We start from the raw sequence: 19,976 nt of genomic DNA on the forward strand, positions 1-19,976 counted from the left end.
TGGTATTCCCACTCGGGTGGTGGGTCCACACCACCACCCAAGGGGGAATAGAACCTGTGGCAAGCTAAGCTCGCCACGGGCCCAAAGTTAGTTAGAGGGAGCTAGTTAGTGCCAACATAAATCACTATACAGGTTGAGTATCCCATATCCAAATATTCCAAAATACGAAATATTCCGAAATACGGGCTTTTTTGAGTGAGACTGAGATAGTGAAACCTTTGTTTTTTGATGGCTCAATGTACACAAACTTTGTTTAATACTCAAAGTTATTAAAAATATTGTATTAAATGACCTTCAGGCTGTGTGTATAAGGTGTATATGAAACATAAAGGAATTGAGTGAATGTACACACACTTTGTTTAATGCACAAAGTTATAAAAAATATTGGCTAAAATTACATTCAGGCTGTGTGTATAAGGTGTATATGTAACATAAATGGATTCTGTGCTTAGATTTAGGTCCCATCACCATGATATCTCATTATGGTATGTAATTATTCCAAATTACGGAAAAATCCCATATCCAAAATTCCTCTGGTCCCAAGCATTTTGGATAAGGGATACTCAACCTGTAATAATTTATTATCATTCTTTATACAGCACATATATATTATACAGTGCTTTATACAACATATTAAATCATTCAGTGGTGCGGACAATCTATTTTCCACATCACATACACAGACACACACACACACACACACACACACACACACACTTAATGTCTTTGAAGCGTGGGAGGAAGCTCGAGCACTAGGAGGAATCCTACGCAAACAGGAGGGGGAAAAAAAATCATATAAGCTCCACAGAGATGGTGCCCTGGTTGGAACTGAACCCATGACACCTGCGCTATGAAGCAGCAATGCTAACCACTGTGCTTCTAGTCTATGCCCAAAATTAGAGTTCTTTCTTCAGCACTATCAAAGACCAAAAGCTCAAAACCCAAATACTGCTGGTAAGAAAAATAATCTTTCTGGTATTTTCCAATGTATGTAACAAGGACCCCTATTGCAGCAGCATTTGTGGCTCAGGCGAAGGCAGAGTCATCTAAACACCAGAATTCGGGTTATGAACAGGTGTGAAAATGTCTACTTTCCAGCACAGCTGTGTTACAGAAATGTGCTGGTCAGCCAGTGACTGAAATAAGAATATCTCTATAAATTGTAGGTGCTTATAAATAATGCAGCGTGCCTCCAGCAAACAGCAGACTAGCAATTACCCAGGCTGTAGTGAGAGGTCTCTACAATGTGATATTTACATCAAGGCTACGGAATTTTCACAGCAGCCATGGACTGCAGGTAATGTACTGTACTTTGCATTCCATGCCATGGAACGGCTAAAACACAGGAGAACACTTTATGACTTGTCCGTGAAAATTTGTGCAGACGAACTAAAGGTCTTTAATGTTTGCAACTGTGGGTTTCCTTTAGAAAATTCAGTTTTTTATTAAAAGATTTCCACAAATCTGGCCAGCATCCACGTATATTTCCTCATCAATCGTTCTTCAAGCGAGCATATGTTATCAGAGAAGGTGGACGCCATTTGCATCGCTGCTGTGCGATGCAAATATATGCTAATGCCGCAGGAGGCATCTGAGGACAAAAAGAGGCCCACTGCCGGCATCAGGAGATCCAAGTGCTGCATCCGTAAATGCAGCATCCGATCACCATCGCAATGATCGCAACACCGGACATCTAGACATGCCACCGCTTTAGTACACCGGCCACCCTCACCCCCAAACAGCCGCAGCACGACAACCATGCTGCGACTTACAGGCACTGGTGACCGTAGTTGCAGAGAGAGACCTGCACATGTGCTGTGAAGGTCCTGCGCATGCACAGATCTCCAACCATCGGATATGTGTATATCTCTGAATAAGGAGTCCTGTTAGAAGATAGAGAAAATGCAGGTGCACACTCTAAATACTAAACACTGCTAATTAGAATGAACTCGAAGTTTGAGGTGCTAAGAATAATTTTGGACAAAAATATGGGCCCACCAACTGCGACCAGGTGAGCTCATCTGGTGGGTCCCTAACATCAGGTTCAAGTCCATGGCAAGGGACCACCTCCAGGCCAGCACAAGCCAACCACCCCAAGGCACCACACTGGTGACAGGTTAAGTGTTATAAAGTGCTACATCAGTAAGAAGTAGCAGCTGTGTGTTGAGCGTGTTTCATAGGTTAGAGGTTACAGATTGTTAATAAGTGTTATATTAGTAAAAAAAAAAAAAAAAACCTATATCAGCAAATAGACTACCAACATGCAAATGACACTCAAAAGATACATTGAGGCCCCGGTTATAAAACTAAAAAGAAAGAAAAAATTAATTAAAAACTCTCCACAGAAACGCGGTTATTTTCCTCTCTAAAGCGGCAGGTCACAGAAATCTTCCCTTCTATCCAGATACAGATATTCTCTTTTTTTTCTTTACTGTGGGAACATTCTGGCGGCTAAAGAACCGTTATTAAAAGCACTACACAGACTTCTAAATGGGAAAACCCAGGATACAATTTTACAGACGACTGGCAATTCTTAACTGGCTCTGTATTTTCTCTGGTCTTGCCTGTGTTAAGATAAATCAGTTACATCAAGTGCACACACAGACACAACTGGCCTCTCAGAGGAATCTCTGGCATATGGAGGAAGAGCGTGTGTACAAAGAGCGCGAGAAAAGAATACCAGGGAAGATGGTAACATCAAAAGGCAACAAATTAAAAGAAAAAAAAAAAAGGCTCCAACCAGAGACCATGAAACAAAAACAAAAAAAGAAAACCTAGGATGGGCAACTGAAAAAAGGGCAACTGAAAAAAAAAAAAGTGAAGACATCTTATATGTTAACAAATAAGGAGTAGATAAAAGTCCATGGTAGGAACAGAAAATAACTAGAGAATGCTAATCCGGAATCAAAGAGGCCGCAAGGTACAAATATCGAACGTCTAATATCTGTCACCTTTCTACAGGCAAAACACACCTAGAAAATAAAACAAAAGACAAAGCAGGAATCCTGTGTGTGCAGGATTCAGTGTTACATCACCCCGAGTCTTCAACTTAACCCGTTGCATGATAAACAATTATGGGACCAAACACTGATCACTGTAACCCTTACTGTGCCACTCATATGGAAGCTCGCACCTTACTCTGTTAAGCACCTCCGGATAATATCTCCGAATGTTTGATCTGCCAGTGAATACTTATACTTATTATTTCTAAGAGGAAGTCAGATATGACTGTGGTTAGATCAGTATCATTTCCCTATATTTTAATATTGACAATAGACCTCCTGTTATAGCACTGCATATATCAGTTTCCTGACATGTACCCTGAATACCAATAGTGCCGCACTCCTCTGTCCACATAACCCGGCTGGCTGTGCCAGCTGCCAGTGTCCTTGCTAGCGCGTCTAACTCCCCATCCGTGGTGAGACCGCAGGAGGAATAGCAAGCAGCCCCGGAGGCCTTCCTTCGTGATATGCTGCAACAGTACAAGACGCTTCATTCTCAAACTAGAGCTGAGCGCAAAAGTTACGTGGATTATAAAAATGGTTGCCTGGGTACGGTCAGGGGTGTATTCACCTTAAAAGACAATATAGGCCAGAGGTTATCAAACGCGGTCCTCAAGGCACCCCAACAGTCCAGGTTTTAGGTATATCCCTGGCTCAGCACAGATGGTTAGATCAAATTGACTGAGGTGCTAATTAAGTCACCTGTGGCCAAGCATTGGATATACTTAAAACCTGTTACCTTGAGGACCGCGTTGGAGATCCTCTGATCTAGGCACTAGCCTAAAGTGCACAGAACAAAGGGAGGGTCAGTAATAATAAAAATGATTACGCTGTGTGTACAGTGTCCTGTTTTTGGTGCAGCTCGGCACCCAATGTACTATATAAGTATTTCACATCCTGCAGCTCAACTCCGTTTGCAGGTGATTAGTACCTGCATGCCTGCCCTCCCTCTGTACTTGTCCCTCCTCCACTGGAAGGTAAAATATGGCTCAATTCTATTAGATGTGACTCAATCATATATACAGTTCTATTCTGCACTTAATAGTTCCTCCAGACTTGCAGATCTTTGTTTGCAGCTCCATAGGGCTGCATACAAAAAGCCACGCATGCGGGGCGAGATCGGGCAAGTTATGATGCCGCTTGCAGAGCTTCCACGCCGCCATAACACCAAACTCGCGTCAAACTGAATTGATCCCGATTTGTATAGGACTGATGCCAGCCAATACCAGAACATTGAGAACTATTGCTACGATTGCCAACGGTTTAGTAAAACTCTACGAGGTATTTATTCCAATAATCAGACACAACACATAAATGGAGCGTTGCTTGTGAAGGTAAGCACACAATCTGCACAAAAGTGAACAACGTCACACCAAGGCTAAATCCATAAACAGTCGGGGGTGGCAAGTTAATGTACGGTGTAAGCCTAAAAGGAGACTAAAAGTAGCTGAAGACCATAAAATCTAACTACTAATCAGTGGTAAAAAGCTATTGCGTAAACAGTCACAGCTGGGCTTAAAGGGTTCCATCAGCATCTCAGACACCCTATCACTACATGCTATACAGGTGTGGGTACTGAAACAGGCAGACATATTAGCGTGCAGCTGAGTGGCTGCTTTATGATATCTTTAGTGCATTAAGTCACAGAGGGAGGGAAGAGGGCGCAACAATAAAGGTCTTTTGTCGCTTGGTTTCCATGAGGACAGAAAGCAGTGAATTCCTCAGAATGAAGGACCTATGAACCAGGCCAGCTGCTCGCTAAAGACCTGCACGCTCAGTGTCAGAGCACGCCTTGTTCAAGACACACACTAGTGTCAGCGCCGGTGCCTCAAATTTAACCCCTCCGCTACACGGGTCTGCGCAGAGCCTACCGAAGGAAAGGGACGGGAATTATCTGGCAGAACTGGAGAAGATGGACGCGTCACCTTGATTTCTGTAAGGCACATCAACGTCGTCGAGCAAACTGTCCGACGCTGGCACTGAACAAATAATGTCATTCCAATGTATCTGCAGGGTTCACAGTCGTTAAGGCTCGGTAAGAAATAATATGAGGTCCTATGAGGACGCCGCTCAAAGCACTTTGTAAAGCGCATATTGAAAGATATTACCAAACGAACCTAACGGCCATGTTACAGGCTGTGTTTGAAAAATGTCAGGAACTGGTTGGCTGGCACCTTCTCTCTCCAAGGCTTAGTACTTAGGCCCAGATTTATCAAGCCTTGGAGAGTGATAAATTGCATGGTGATAGAGTACCAACCAACCAGCTCCTAACTCATGTGACAGTCTGTGAGGGCTAGATGCATCATCGCTTGCAGAGTGATAAAATGGAAAGTGATAAACTACCAGCCAACCAGCTCCTGTCATTTTTCAAAAACAGCCTGTGACATGGCAGATAGGTGCTGATTGGCTGGTACTTTATATCTCCCCATGTTATCACTCTACACGCGATGATGCATCTAGTTTGAAAAAGGAGTTAGGAGCTAGTTGCTATACTTTATCACTGTGCAATTTATCACTCTCCAAGGCTTAATAAATCTGGGCCATAAACCACAAAGTTGTCTACCAGGTTCCAGGAAATGCCCGCTAAGCACTGTGTGACATGTGTACTGGCGGCAGTATAATGTGGCATTGTTAACTTGGGGTACTACAATGTGACTAAGGGGCAAATGTACCAAAGCTTGAAGGGAAATTATGGGGTCTATGTACAAAGCCTTGTAGAGAGATTAAGGGGTCTATTCTTGAAACAGTGATACGAGTGGAGAAGTGAGCTAGTGGAGAAGTTGCTCCTGGCAACCAATCAGCATTGAAGTAACATTTATAATCTGCATACTATAAAATACAGAGCAGGTGATTGGTTGCCATGGGCAACTTCTCCAGTGACTCTTTTCTCCACACTTTTCATTGCTTCATGAATAGACCCTAACGTGGATGGAGATAAAGTATCAACCAATCATCTCCTAACTGACATGTTACAGGCGATGTTTAAAAAAATGACAGTTAGGAGCTGGTTGGTTGGTACTTATCTCCGTCCACTTGATCTCTCTCAGTACATAGACCCTTTATCTCTCTCCAAGACTAAAGGGCCCTACAGACATGCCGATCCGCCGCCAAGCTGCCCCGACGGCGGATACATCCGACGGGCGACCCGGTGGCGGGGGGGGGGGGGGGGGGGGGGGCAGTGACGGGGGGAGTAAAGTTTCTTCACTCCCCCCGTCACGCGGCTCCATTGAAGTGCAGGCAAATATGGACGAGATCGTCCATATTGGCCTGCATGCACAGCCGACGGGGGACCAGCGATGAACGAGCGCGGGGCCGTGCATTGTTCATCGCTGGAGCCCCCACACTGAAAGATATGAACGAGTTCTCGTTCATTTATAAACGAGATCGTTCATATCTTTCAAACAAATTGGCATGTGTGTAGGGCCTATTAGTAAATAGACCCCCAAGCAACCAGCTCCTGTCATTTATCAAACACAACATGCAAAATGGCAATTAGGAGCTGATTGGCAGGTACTTTATCTGTCTCCAAGCTTTGCTATAATATGAACTGGGTGCACTGTGTGGTATAATGTGATCTAGGACCCTACTATGGCACATACAATAACTGCTCTGGAGAGGTGTCTCTCTGGAAGTGGGAGGCGGTCCCTTCAAAATGTTGGTATGGGGGCCACAGTTCTGGTTACGCCCCTGTGAGGATCACGTGAGCAATATAAACAGCGATTGGCAACATGTAGATCAATAATTCCTATAAAGTATTGCAGCTCCTCCAACAGCTGATGCAACAGAAATAGAACGTTCTGGCTATTGTTCGGCTTTAGGACAGTGCTCTGCCATAACCAAGGACAGAAAGATCAGAGTTACTGAAAGCTTCAAACATAACCAGTGCAGGGACAGCTTGCTGCTTGGATAAACACATAAATACCCCAAATGTTCCTACTATACAGAAGACCAGGCAAAAGCAATATATTTAATAGAAAAAGAAAAGAAAAAAAAAGTTTACATCTGTCAAGAGACTTTTTTGGAAATGTCAATGGAGAATGAGAGATCAAAAGCACTTTGAACCTTTTTTCCTCAAGATGTCCTGCAATAAATTGCTTCCTGGTTTTCTGAAGAAAACTGGAAATTAAACCTCTCACGTACAGCTAAATATAGGCGCTTAAGCACATCTACTTTAATATTCCTGAAAACCACAAGCAGAAAGTGAATGTGTGCCAATAGACAGCTATTATCACAGTGAACTGGATCAGGCCTCAGTAAACATATTTATAATTACCACTATGACATGTACTTTGCTTTTAGGCACAGGAAGAGGCCTTAATGGACTAGGGTGCAGAACTGGCCATTTATACAGAAAGGCAGACTGCCGGCTTGTGCTGGACAGTCTTAATATGAAGTGCAATTTTATACAGTCTAAAGGGAAATGAGCTTACGGTAGAGTCATTAACCGTCACAGAAAAATACAGACTTAGGGGGGGGGGGGAATGTTTTAAACCTTGGAGAGAGCTATAGTGTAGAGCAGAGGTTCTCAAACTCGGTCCTCGGGGGCGCACACAGTACATGTTTTGCAGGTCTCCTCACAGAATCGCAAGTGAAATAATTAGCTCCTCCTGTGGATCTTTTAAAATGTGTCAGTGAGTAATTAATACACCTGTGCACCTGCTGGGTTACCTGCAAAACATGCACTGTGTGTGCCCCCGAGGACCGAGTTTGAGAACCTCTGGTGTAGAGCTATAAAATATCAACCAATCAGGCCGTGTTTGTAAAATAACAGAAGCTGATCTTATCTCTCTCCAAGCTTTGATACACTGCTGAGACGGCCATTTTGAACCAATACTAATGAGCCTATACAGCGCATTCATTCTCTAGGCACCAGTGACATTGCATTAAAACAAATTAACAAACGTGCAGCCTATCAATTCTCTAGAAATTGGTGACAAAATTCAAAAAGATATAATTAATATTAAACCAATTCTCTTGAAAATGGCTGCCTCCACTGTCATAGTATAAAAATTCATTAGTAAGAAAATAATCCCACTTTATAAATCTACGAGGGATAGCGACACCCAACAAAGAACCGTATTAGGCTCCGAAATTCTATAAACTGCAGAAGCACCAGTTAAATCTTCTGACACTTCCTGTTAAAACATTTGTTGGTTATTTGTTTCCTTTTACGAAATAATTATCAGGATACCTAGACTGTCTCTGGAAAACATCAGCACAACCATTATGCTCCATAAAAGCACTTTCTTGTGGTTGACAAAAAGCAGCTCTGACTTAATTACAAGTTGGAAGTAAAACCATCTTCAGGAGTTGCTTTGAACTTTTGACAGCCAAAAAGCAGCAAAAAAAGAAAAAAAAGAAAAAGAAGATAATGAAAAAAAAGAAATAAAATATAAAAATCTCAACATAAAAAGAAAAAAAAAAAAGAAAAAAAAAACAGAGAAAAGCAAAGTATTGGCACACAATGTTCCACTTACTGTCTGTTCAATTAGGAAGTCTGACAGAAGTACTCCGATCTGAAAGTTAAGTGGAGAAAACAAGAACGTGTCTTGTATGAAAATAGATTTGGTATACAGGTAGGTTTTATGAAAAGCAAAAATTCACACGACTGCAGATATGGATGCAAACAAAGTTACATGAAAGGCTTTTTGCCACTTTAAAAGACAGCAGTCCACAACCGCATCTACAGATAATCTTCAGGATGGACTCCATTAAAGGAGAACTCCATCAAACTTAAAAAAGTAGTTTTGAGTGGAATATAAATTGTTAAAGCAAAAGGCAAACTTATACCTGGGTCCCCAACGGTCCCACTCTTATAGCAGTTCTTAATTCTCCGCCCTCCATGAACTTACTGTTCATCTGAATGCGACGCTGAGATGCTAGACGCTGACACTCACTTACCTTGTTTCAAGCAGGTAGAACGGAAAGCAGCCTTACCCATTGGTCTGTTACAGCCACCGGGTACCCTGGCGCAACCAGGGAACTAAGTGCAGGCAGGCGAGTCTGAGTTTTGCTTTAACTGTTACTACACCACCTGATACTTATTTTTTAGTGGGTTGCATTATCTTTTAAGTACATGATATACAGTATTACGGCTACAGTGTTAGCTCCATAACAGAGGCTTTAAAATAAGGCCTAATAATAGGTGGGTGTGGTGATATAGATCTACAGTATTTAAGGTGACAGTCAATAGGTCAACATGCCTTAGATAGACCAGTACAAAAGGCTGACAGGTAAAAGGTCAACAGGGTCAAAAGGTCATTATGACAATGATCGACACAGGGTGTTTTGTTCTTCAGTTTTTTTGGGTCAAGTCTTGTTGTAGAAATGTATTCCCAATCATAATCCTCGTGAATAGTAAATCAAGCAATTGTTAAACATGAAAAAAAGTGTGTGTCGACCATTGTCCTGTCAACATGTTGACCTAATGCATACCTACTGTATGGTGTTGACCTATAGACTTGTGTCTACCTAGACACTGTAGATCTATCATCCAGATACCATAATAGGTTTGCTTGTTCTTTAAAGTGCATCTGTCACAGCATGAAGTCAGTCATTAGAAATTGCAGATACGCAGCTAATGAATTCACTAGTGACGTCGCTGGATGGTGCTGAAGTGGACCCACAGGCGCCACGGTCATGAATATGGCTTCATCAAATCAGTCATGAGATCTGAATTACAATGTATGTTCTAGCTGTGTGGGTTTGCCTTCTAGCTGTAGGGAAGAAGAAGTTAATAACCGTTTCATGCAAAGCAAACATCTCCTGTACGCTCCGCACGACAACACCATATTTGCATGGAAGCTTGGTCTACCGCAATCCACCTCTCGCTATCCGTCAATAAATCAGAAACATTCTATGGGGGGTATTCGTTTGAAAAGTCAGTTGGGTGTCTGTTTTTTCCTAATAGACAGGGGGGAAGACACCCAACCGACTTTTCAAACAATTGAACCCCCCCCCCCATTTATCGTCTGACAAAATTGTACAGTTCCACTGCAGGAAACAGAAATAAAGTACTTTCTTACAAGCCTTGGGCAATACATGCGTAGCCCTCTGCGCAGTGTTAACTGCGGCATTCAAGTCCCAAGGAAATGTACACAAAGTAGGGCTGGACATCGATGTTCATGATTCGATGGTAGTACTTTTACCATTGAACAGCAGGCTTGCCACGATTGCTGCTTTCCGATTCCCATGGCTGACTGTTTGAATCTAGCTGTGAGGAAGTGGTGTCCACATCTCAGGTGTGGTGCGCAAACATCCAGCTGCTTCTGTGCATGCACACTATAACCATCGATGGTTATACAATCATATGGCTAAGATGCGATTGCTAGTGGGCATCGCATGATTTTGATGTTGGATGCCACGCAACCATTCGATGCTGGGCTTCTGATGTCCACCCCTAACACAAACGTGCCTACTGCACCAAAGCTGAACAGTTGTGTAGCAACGTGATGGGTTGAATGTATATTCTGCCCGGCAATTCACTAGGATCTAGTGACATCACAGAGGCAATGCGGCACAAAGCGCCTGGAGCCTCAGTGATTACGCTTCCTGGTGTATCGATAGGCTGCATCCTCATGAATATTTATCCCGCCCACAAATCGGTTACCTCTATTGTGTGATGTGGTTAATCCGAAGGTTTAATACAGGGGGTGGGGAACCTCAGGCCCGGGGGCCGTATAAGGCCCTCAAAGCCACTTAATCCGGCCCGGCTAGGCTCACCTAAACGAGAGGAGATGCAGAGCGCCCGCTGAGATTTTACCACCAGCGGGCGCCCGGCTCCTCAGCAGCAGCCGGAGGAAGGAGCTCACACCTGAGCTCCAGCTTCTGGCTCAGGCAGTGTACATGTGTGGCTGTGCGGCGCTATGGGAGAGATGTCATGACATCTCCCATAGTTTCGAGGAGAGGGAGGGCAGCGGTCCGGAAGCAGGAGCAGTGCTGGTGAGCATTGTGGGTTTTTTTTTATTTTAATGTGTGTGTGTGTAAGCGGCACTACTAGGGGGCATATTTAATGGGGCATATCTAATGGGGCATATTTAATGGGGCATAACAACTGACGGGGCATATCTAATGGGCCAAAACAACTGACAGTAGGCATATCTAATGGGGCATAACAACTGATTGGGGGCAAATCTAATCGGGCATAACAAGTGACTGGGGCCATAACTACTGACTGGGGGCAGGCTAATTTCTAAGTTGATAATTTTTGTATGGCCCCCGAAGGATTTTATAAATATCCAAATGGCCCTTGGTAGAAAAAAGGTTCCCCACCCCTGGTTTAATAAAATAGTGCAAATGCAGACAAGTCTGCTTCAACGTAAAAAAGGCAGGAGCTGGTTGGTTGGTACTTTATCTCTCTTCAGCGCTTGGTAAATAACCCCCTTAGATTCATAAAAAGGATAAGTATAATTAACATACAGTAGACACAACATTCCGCAGCAACACAAAAGGATCACCTGAAAACATCTTAACATGTCCGGGGGGTGCTAAACGAACACACTTTAGGGGATACTTGACAAACATTTACCACTATAAAGGAAAATGTAATATAAAAAAAAAAAAAAGAGAAGAGCCACTATAAGCTAACAAAAAAGGTACAGATTGTTTCAAATAATAGTCAATAATTTGATTATTACTGTATGTGATACAGGCCTATGACAAGGTAAGTGTTGTGGGATTATACTGATAGTAAAATAAAGCATAGTGAGCAATGATTTGATTGGTAATTGGCAGCAGGGATGATCATTACACCCATCTGGAATGGAACAATTTGATCGTTCTGTTGGAACTCCTAGGCTGCTCTATAAAATGTGCTATCACCTATAAGGGTTTAATAACGTCAAGTGGAGAACCAGTTTAATGAGGGCCTACAGTGATCAGCTCCCCAGCCCACAGTAAACAAAGTAACACATTTTGGCACTCAAATAATTGGATTCCAACCCCGACTGGGTGAGTAAGGCCAACCACCTACAGTACAACATGTGTGAATTCCATTAAGAGAGTTGTAAGTACCCACTTGAAAGCTTGAATTATCCTTGACCTAGGATAACCAGAAAGTGAACGCTGTGACATTTACTGATCAATGATTGAAAATATTTCTAGCTTTTTTAGTGCCTCTTGTTACATTCCCAATTCTAACTTTATGCTACACATGCATCATCAAGACTGGTTTATCTTTGTAATTATTTATCACTAAACATAAAATCTTGTTACAAAATATACATAAAAGATAACTGATTTTCGCTCATCTGTTTTATGGTACTGGACATTTTAGTAAGGTTATTGAAATTGCAGTTAAACTATCCCATGTTGTTAATGATCTTTAGGCTGGGGTGGGGATTATTGGACACTGGCCATTATTCTTTCTCTTGCACTGTATATAGCACTAGTGGGGCCATTAACTGTTCCAAACAAAGTTTATAAGCCAAAGAAAAGGATGGAGTCAACGCCCATTTGGCTATATGTTTAATGAGCTCGGTCATAGGATCAGTAGATTTTAAATTGAAATATTATGAACATGGCCGCCAGTTTGTTGTTTAATGGACAACTGCTGGGTTGTTGGTTTGAGCCAACATTTGGACGGTACAGCCCAGAGGGTACCAAACTCAGTGGTCTATTTCCTAAGTCGTGGACGGAGATAAAGTACCAACCAACCAGCTCCTGTCACAACCTGTGACATGGCAGTTAGGAAGCCGATTGGTTGCTACTTTATCTCCATCCACTTTATCTCTGTAAATGGCTTAGTAAATAGACCCCTCAATCCTCATGGTAACCTAACAATCCAGGTTTTAAGGATATCAATGCAAGAGCATAGGTGACTTAATTAGCACTTCAGTCAATTTGATTTAACCATCTGTGCTCAACCATGGCTATCCTTAAAACCTGGAATGTTAGGGTGCCTTGAGAGAACAGAGTTTGGGAACCTCTGGTGTAATCCCATCAAACATCACTGAGGCCCAGCTGAAGGTCCTGTAGTGCGGGCTCTTGATATACTCTATAGGTGTCTTTGCTGCTTTTGAGATATATTGAGAGCATTTAGCAATCAATATCCCTCTTTATAGATAGCAGAGAAAACAACAGATTGGATAAGAAAGTCATTATAAGTCAAAAGTATTTATGGCAAATAGTTTTTTCTGCCGGTAATTTATCAATGTGATGGAAGAAAAAATACTAAGTGGTCCATATTGGGTGTTTGTTTTGTTGCAGCTTTTATCTCCTTTTGCCAGTGAGAACGGTACGGTGTATTCCTGTATAGTAAACGTGCTCTTCCACTTTGGTGAACGGCTCGATAAACACCTGGATTCAGGTTGCATATGACCCTAGGGCTCTAAACCATTTAAAAAAGTGGTACAGGCTTGTAAAACGCTTCTCTAGACTAGCCTTTATAAGGCCTATTTACACTTTATATCAACATAGATATACCAGCTTGTTTGCTCAAACTGAGGTAACACCGCCATAAAACCGCAAACACACAGGCGAAACAGTCCAAAGCTATTGCTAAACCTCAAGCAGCATACAGACGTATTATACACACACACCTATCCTCAAATCGTACCAAAGAGTCCCATTTGGCACCACACAGACTTTGTGACTAAGGGGTCTATTTACTAAGCCTTGGATGGAGATAAAGTCACGGGGGATAAAGTACCAGCCAATCAGCTCCTAGCTGTCATTTTTCAAACCCAGCCTGTGGCATGGCAGTTAGGAGCGGATTGGCTGGTACGTTATTGCCGTTGAGTTTATCTCCACCCAAAGCTTAGTAAATAGACCCCTAAGCCACACTAAGGCCCACATTTATCAAGCATTGGAGAGAGAGTGATAAATTGCACGGTGATAAAGTAACAACCAACCAGCTCCTAACTGCCGTGTCACATGCTGGGTTTGAAAAATGACAGTTAGGAGCTGATTGGCTGGTGCTTTATCACCGAGCAATTTATCACTCTCCAAGGCTTGATCATTCGGGGCCTAAGCGTCCAGTCAGAGACTTTTTCCCAACCATAAAATATGCGTCTTATTGGCATCACTAATGCCACAAAAGTACAATGCAAGGGTACAAGGACTACGGGCGCTGGCATTTCATACACTTCTTTGTGCGACTCTGTGTAAAGACAGTGCTCCAATGTGAATGACTAGCGTCAAGTAAAATTCTGCTTAATCTGAGACTTTATACCCATTCCTTTGTCACAAAAGTACTAATCTAAGGTGCCTGGTACACCGTGTGCCACCACATGCAGCTGCAATGCGAAGAAGATGCAACATTTAGGTATAACGGTGACTGGCTACACATGGAAGAACATCACAGTCACGCCAAGCATCTGACGTAATATGGCGCAAAACCGATAAGAGGGAGGACCCCTATCTGTAAAGTCCGTTAACATGGCAATGGACACATTTCTAACTTGATTTAAAAAAAAAAAAAAAAAGACAAAACATACACACAAGGATGAATTGTAAGGCGTTGGCATAGTTCCCTGTTACACCAGCCCACTATTGCATTGTATTTTACGATCACTCATATGCAGTGACCATGTTACACGTTTGAGCGATTTCTCCCATTCTACAACTCCAATTAACATCATAAGTTGGATAACTCCATTACGGGTGCATAAACCCATAAATTCTTCATGTAAGGCCCCATTAAGTCTAGCTGGGGTTAATCAGGGTCACCCGTTAATAGTCTAGGCCTTCAAACACATATTTTGTGGCTTCTATGCTGTGAGCAACCTTGAAGTCTTCATTTTCCAGACATCAGTGCAGCTCCAGAAGTCTATTAAACAAAGATCTGTCGCATTAGAAGCCATTACGGTGTGGAATGGCTGTGCATTCTCTTCTCATACACTGGTATTATTTATCTGTCCCAGAAGGGAGGAGGAGGAGGAGGAGCAGGAGGAAGGAGAGGGGGAATTCACAACATGACGGGACAGAACACTGAGGCAATACTTCACCCCAGCTTTATGCAGCTTCACAAACAGCAAAAAGAATTAAACACATGAATTCATATTTGAAATAAAACAAAACAGGGTTTTAAAGAATAAATCTAAAAAAAGTAGGTCTTTGCATAATTGGACCCAATACGTATAAAGGCATTAGGTATTTAGGATACATTGCATGCCAACTCAGTCATATCCTATGGACTGGACCCAGGTGTCCCCACAATGTCATCATACTCACCCCCTTGACGCTAAACTGGCCTCTAAAGGTGGGTACAAACTAGGCGATGTGCTCGGTGGGAAGGCCGCCTGACGGCGAGCGTATCACACAGTGACGTCATGCCGTGGCTGGCCCGAGCATGGCGTTTTGGTTGATGAATCCAAATTGAGCTGCATGCATGGCCGAGACCCAAGGTCGTTAACGACCCGCGGGGCAGTGAAACGCTCGTTGTCGGCTGCATACACACTGGGCGATATAGTAAACTATAATTGCTCAGGAGGGGGAAATGAGCGATATAGTCAGGGCTTATCAAAATGAGCCCTCAAGACACACTAACAAGTCCAGGTTTTAAGGATGGGCAAGTTTGCACATAGGTGACTACATAGTCCCTCAGCCATTTTGATTTAATCATCTGTGCTCAAGACTGGAAATCCTTAAAACCTGGACTGTTACGGTGTCTCAGAGCAGTGCTTGGCAAACGCAATCCTAAACTATAGCATAAAATAACACAAACAAGACAGGAGGATGGCTTAAGTGGATTTTGAAGCTACAGAGTCGGCAAATTTATAATATATATATATATATATATATATATATATATATATATATATATATATATATATATATATATTGCAAATATTTGACTGTTGTGTTCTGGCTACAGCGTACTTCGGCAGTTCCAGGTATTGTAAGACCGGACTCAAAAGCAAGTCACCACTTATTTTCAATGCCGCCTACCTGTTTATCTGGGAATGTTATTATTCCAAATGCATAGATTAGCGATGGTAAAATATTAGCCAGTCATTCGGCTGATGGATGCCATTTTTAAGCAAACATGACAACTAGAGTATATTTTAATTAATTTTAAATAAAACTTGGGAGGGAGCTGATCCCTTCAGTCAACACTCAGAGTTCATCCGGTGGCGCAGAAGCCTACGTGCTCCTTTAATTTTAATGACTCCAGCAAGCTGTGAGACTGGTACGGAACAATTGATTAATATATACGAAGTTAAAAGTCCAATTTGTAATTAAAGGAGGGGTTGGGATGCGATAGAGGAAGGGAAGCTGTGATTATATCGAAGTGTGACTAATTGGCACGTAGTTGCCCAGGTCCCGGTGGGAAGAGAATCTAGATTCTGTGTCCGCACGTTTGCAAGAGACATTTTAGGTTAAGACCAAGAGGCACACTATGCGCAACTGCAAAATACGGAGCCCCTGGCACACACTGGTGTCAAAACCCAAAATATTGTGTTCCCCTCCAGAGGATCAAAAATTTATAGGAGATCGCCCTTAAACTTTAACATTTGCATCCCTATAAGCGCCACTATTACATTTTATGGTGGTTTAACCAAATAGGGTTCACTAAGATTAACCTGATGAGAAGTGAAAAGTCTTGATAATTGTATATATCGAATAAAGATCAACCGGATGAGCCTCCAAGAGGATAAGCGGGAAGTGTTGTCCACACTAGCCAATAATATTCTAGATATCATTTAGTGCATTCTATAAAATGTTAGTTAGAACCTGACAGGTTGCTATGGGCAAACCTCCACCTGGCACTGCCCAAACGAACACTAAAGTCATCTGTGTTTACAACTTGTACATTCACCATCTACAGTAGCTATTGCATATGCTCGAAGTCTGGTCTTAGCACCCGCTAGCTTTTCAGTACTCCAACATGGTGAATAAACGGACCACAGACAGCAAGGCCGTGCGTCTCGTCCAGCCACAAACACGGCGACATGGTTACAGCGGAATCTGGTTCCTCTGATGTCGTGATGACCTGTTCATTAAGTGCTTATGGAATGGAGATGGAATGAGTCACAAAACAGAAATAGACGAGAGTGGAAAAATAAATGCTATACCCTAATAATGTGGGCGCAGAGTGCAGGATGACCCAACAACCTCGTAATCGGTCTTTACGGCAAAAGGCTAAATGACCACTCTGCTCAATAGAAATGCTTCATTTATAAATGTTGCAGTTTTATTTGAAGGAAATGCATTCATAGCACATGTAAACTCTGCAATGTAACATAAGGATCACATATTGGCTATGTACTGAGCTTAGAGTTTTATTAGTGTATCTGTGACAAGAAATCAGATTCAAAGCATAATGGAAACGTTCCACATTTGAGAAATGGAGACTATACAAAACTAGATCTTGTGCACAAATCTGTCTCTAACCTAAATTTAATGCAAACATTTTACCATTATACAGTGTAACGTAGACACTGTTACACAAAGCTTGCAATTAACTTTTTATGTGCGTTTATTGTCTATTTATCCTGTGTAGAATAAAGTTTTTGAGTAATATTCAAATGATTCCATGTCAGACACGGAGGATGGGGGGGGAGTGTGTGTGTGTGTGTATATATATATATATATATATATATATATATATATATATATATATATATATACATATACATACATATACATACATACACACACACAAACACACATACATTTTAAGTTTTGTACTAACAAAAAATTAAGAGTGTCTCTAGAGGCTCATAATAAAAACCAAAATAACTCCTTAGATTGTTTTTTTAATCCCTCTAAATAGGACAGCGGCCATACTTCTCTTTTTAGGGCATTTCAAGGCAAACTTTTGTTTGGAAATGCGTCTGAAGAACTTAAGCATATTCCAATTGTTTTGTGCCTGCAGCTATTCAATTGTTTGTGCTGCTTGGTGTGAGTGCAGCAGACACCTATTATTTCTGCTCACATTCTCCTGAGGTGGAGACACCCGAAATCTGGCATTTTGGCCAGTGTGTCCAGTAGTTTGCACAGGTTTAGCTGCATTATGTAGCTAAACCCAGTGTATTTGGGTGTGACGTGCAAACAACTGAGGTGGTAATTCCAAGTTGATCGCAGCAGGATTTTTGTTAGCAATTGGGCAAAACCATGTGCACTGCAGGGGAGGCAGATTTTACATGTGCAGAGAGAGTTAGATTTGGGTGTGGTGTGTTCAATCTGCAATCTAGTTTGCAGTGTAAAGCCCAGTACCCACGGGCCGATGCAGGAGAGGTGTGCTGAGCGAACCGCTCAGCACACATCTCTCCTGCCGCTCAGCACAGCGCGATCTGTGCTGAGCGTGCGGGGGGAGACGGGGGGGCCGCTCACTTCACCTGCATGCAGGTAACCCGCATCCACCAGTGCTGCAGTAAATCACTAGACTGGTCCCACAATGCACCAGCTTCTTCTATAGAGATCCAGCTACAGCAGACTCGTCCTCAGGTAGCATCCTATCCTAACGGCTGCTCTCCAGCCCATTAGCCCCTGCTGCTGGCAAAGTCCATATCACAGGACTCGCAGTCAGACAGATTTGGGAGAAAAGTATCCACAGAACTATTATTGGGTGGTAGTTCTACTTCAAAGGGGTAGGGGTCCACCATCTTGCCATGTTCAGTGCTACAGAACCTACTGGCACCTTATAAATAAATACAATAATAATATTCTGGTGGTAAGCCTTGGAGAGAGATAAAGGGGTCTATTCATGAAGCTGAGAAAAAGGACCAGTGGAGAAGATGCCTATGACAACCAATCAGCTTTGAAGGAAGCCTTTATCAAGTGCATTCTATAAAATGTAAGGGAGATGCTGATTGGTTGCCATGGGCAACTTCTCCACTGGTCCTTTTCTCTACTCTTTTCACTGCTTCATGAATAGACCCCAAAGTACCAACTAATCAGCTCCCAACTGTCATTTTTCAAATACATAGCCTGTAATATGGCTATTAGGAGCTGATTGACTGGCATTTTATCTCTCTCCACTTTATCACTCTCTATGTCTCATTACATCTACCCCGTATGAATTGCTTGCCAGGCTCCCATTATTCAGCAGAGACACTGTAGTGCCTTATTAATGAGTGCCATGAGGTAGCAGCAGCACCTGCACAGTTGGTGGATATGTTAGCAGCACATCTAAACCTATTACTGATGCTAAAGAATTTACAAAAAAATAAATAATTAGATAACACAAAAACACCTTTTCAACATATCGTATGGCTGCCCGGGGCTGAGAAGCGCTCCACTGTAGTGTGGGAAAATAGTCCCCAGTAATTGTCATGGTTTCTGGGTATGAACAAGCTGTCAGAAGTACTTTATGTCACAATAACCGACATTAATCAGTAGCTGTGCTGCTGTCTCAGGTACTCTTGTGCAACAGAAATAGTATAGAACTGTACTTCAGCTTTTGTTCATCACAACCTGGTCGTCTACATTCCTCATATGACACTATGCAAATGAGACAGATTAAGGACCTATTGTTACAATTAAGGAAGATGGCAACATAAACTCTCACGTTGGGGAAAGCACCAAATAGTACACAGGGCTTTTAAAGCACAGGACAAGTCTATGGGGTCTTTGACCTGTCACCTAGATATGAATGAGGATTTAGGAGGTTTCGTTACTTACAGGTACATTTACTAAGCAGTGATAAGAGCGGAGAAGTGAGCCAGTGGAGAAATTTCCCATCAATCAATCAGCAGCTCTGTATCATTTTATAGTATGCAAATTATAGATGTTACTTCAGTGCTGATTGGTTGCCATGGGCAACTTCTCCACAGGCTCACTTTTCCGCTCTTATCACTGCTTAGTAAATGTACCCCTAAGCCTTGAATGGAGATAAAGTGGACGGAGAAAAAGTACCAGCCAATCAGCTCCTAACTGCGATGTCACTTGCTGTGGGGCAGATGTATTAAGCCTGGAGAAGTGATAAAGCAGTGATAAGTGCATGGTGATAACGCACCATCCAATCAGCTGCAATATGTAAATAGACACTTAAGAGCTGATTGGCTGGTGTTGAGATGGGCTCACTGCAGC

At 42.4% G+C, this 19,976-nt stretch overlaps 1 protein-coding gene across 8 annotated transcripts in view; it reads right to left on the reverse strand.

The window, feature by feature from the left end:
• PCDH1 (protocadherin 1) overlaps nucleotides 1–19,976 on the reverse strand; it is a 375,594-nt gene that overhangs the window by 136,581 nt on the left and 219,037 nt on the right. For 7 of the 8 annotated variants that reach the window (XM_063928552.1, XM_063928549.1, XM_063928553.1 and 4 more), the window contains exon 4: nucleotides 8,480–8,518. The exons of the other annotated variant lie outside the window; for it this stretch is intronic. In XM_063928552.1, coding sequence (XP_063784622.1) covers nucleotides 8,480–8,518 — 39 coding nt within the window. The remainder of the gene's footprint in view (nucleotides 1–8,479; nucleotides 8,519–19,976) is intronic. 8 annotated transcript variants of the gene reach the window in all.

Source organism: Pseudophryne corroboree, chromosome 6 (genome assembly GCF_028390025.1).
Source record: "Pseudophryne corroboree isolate aPseCor3 chromosome 6, aPseCor3.hap2, whole genome shotgun sequence".
Classification (NCBI taxonomy): domain Eukaryota; kingdom Metazoa; phylum Chordata; class Amphibia; order Anura; family Myobatrachidae; genus Pseudophryne; species Pseudophryne corroboree.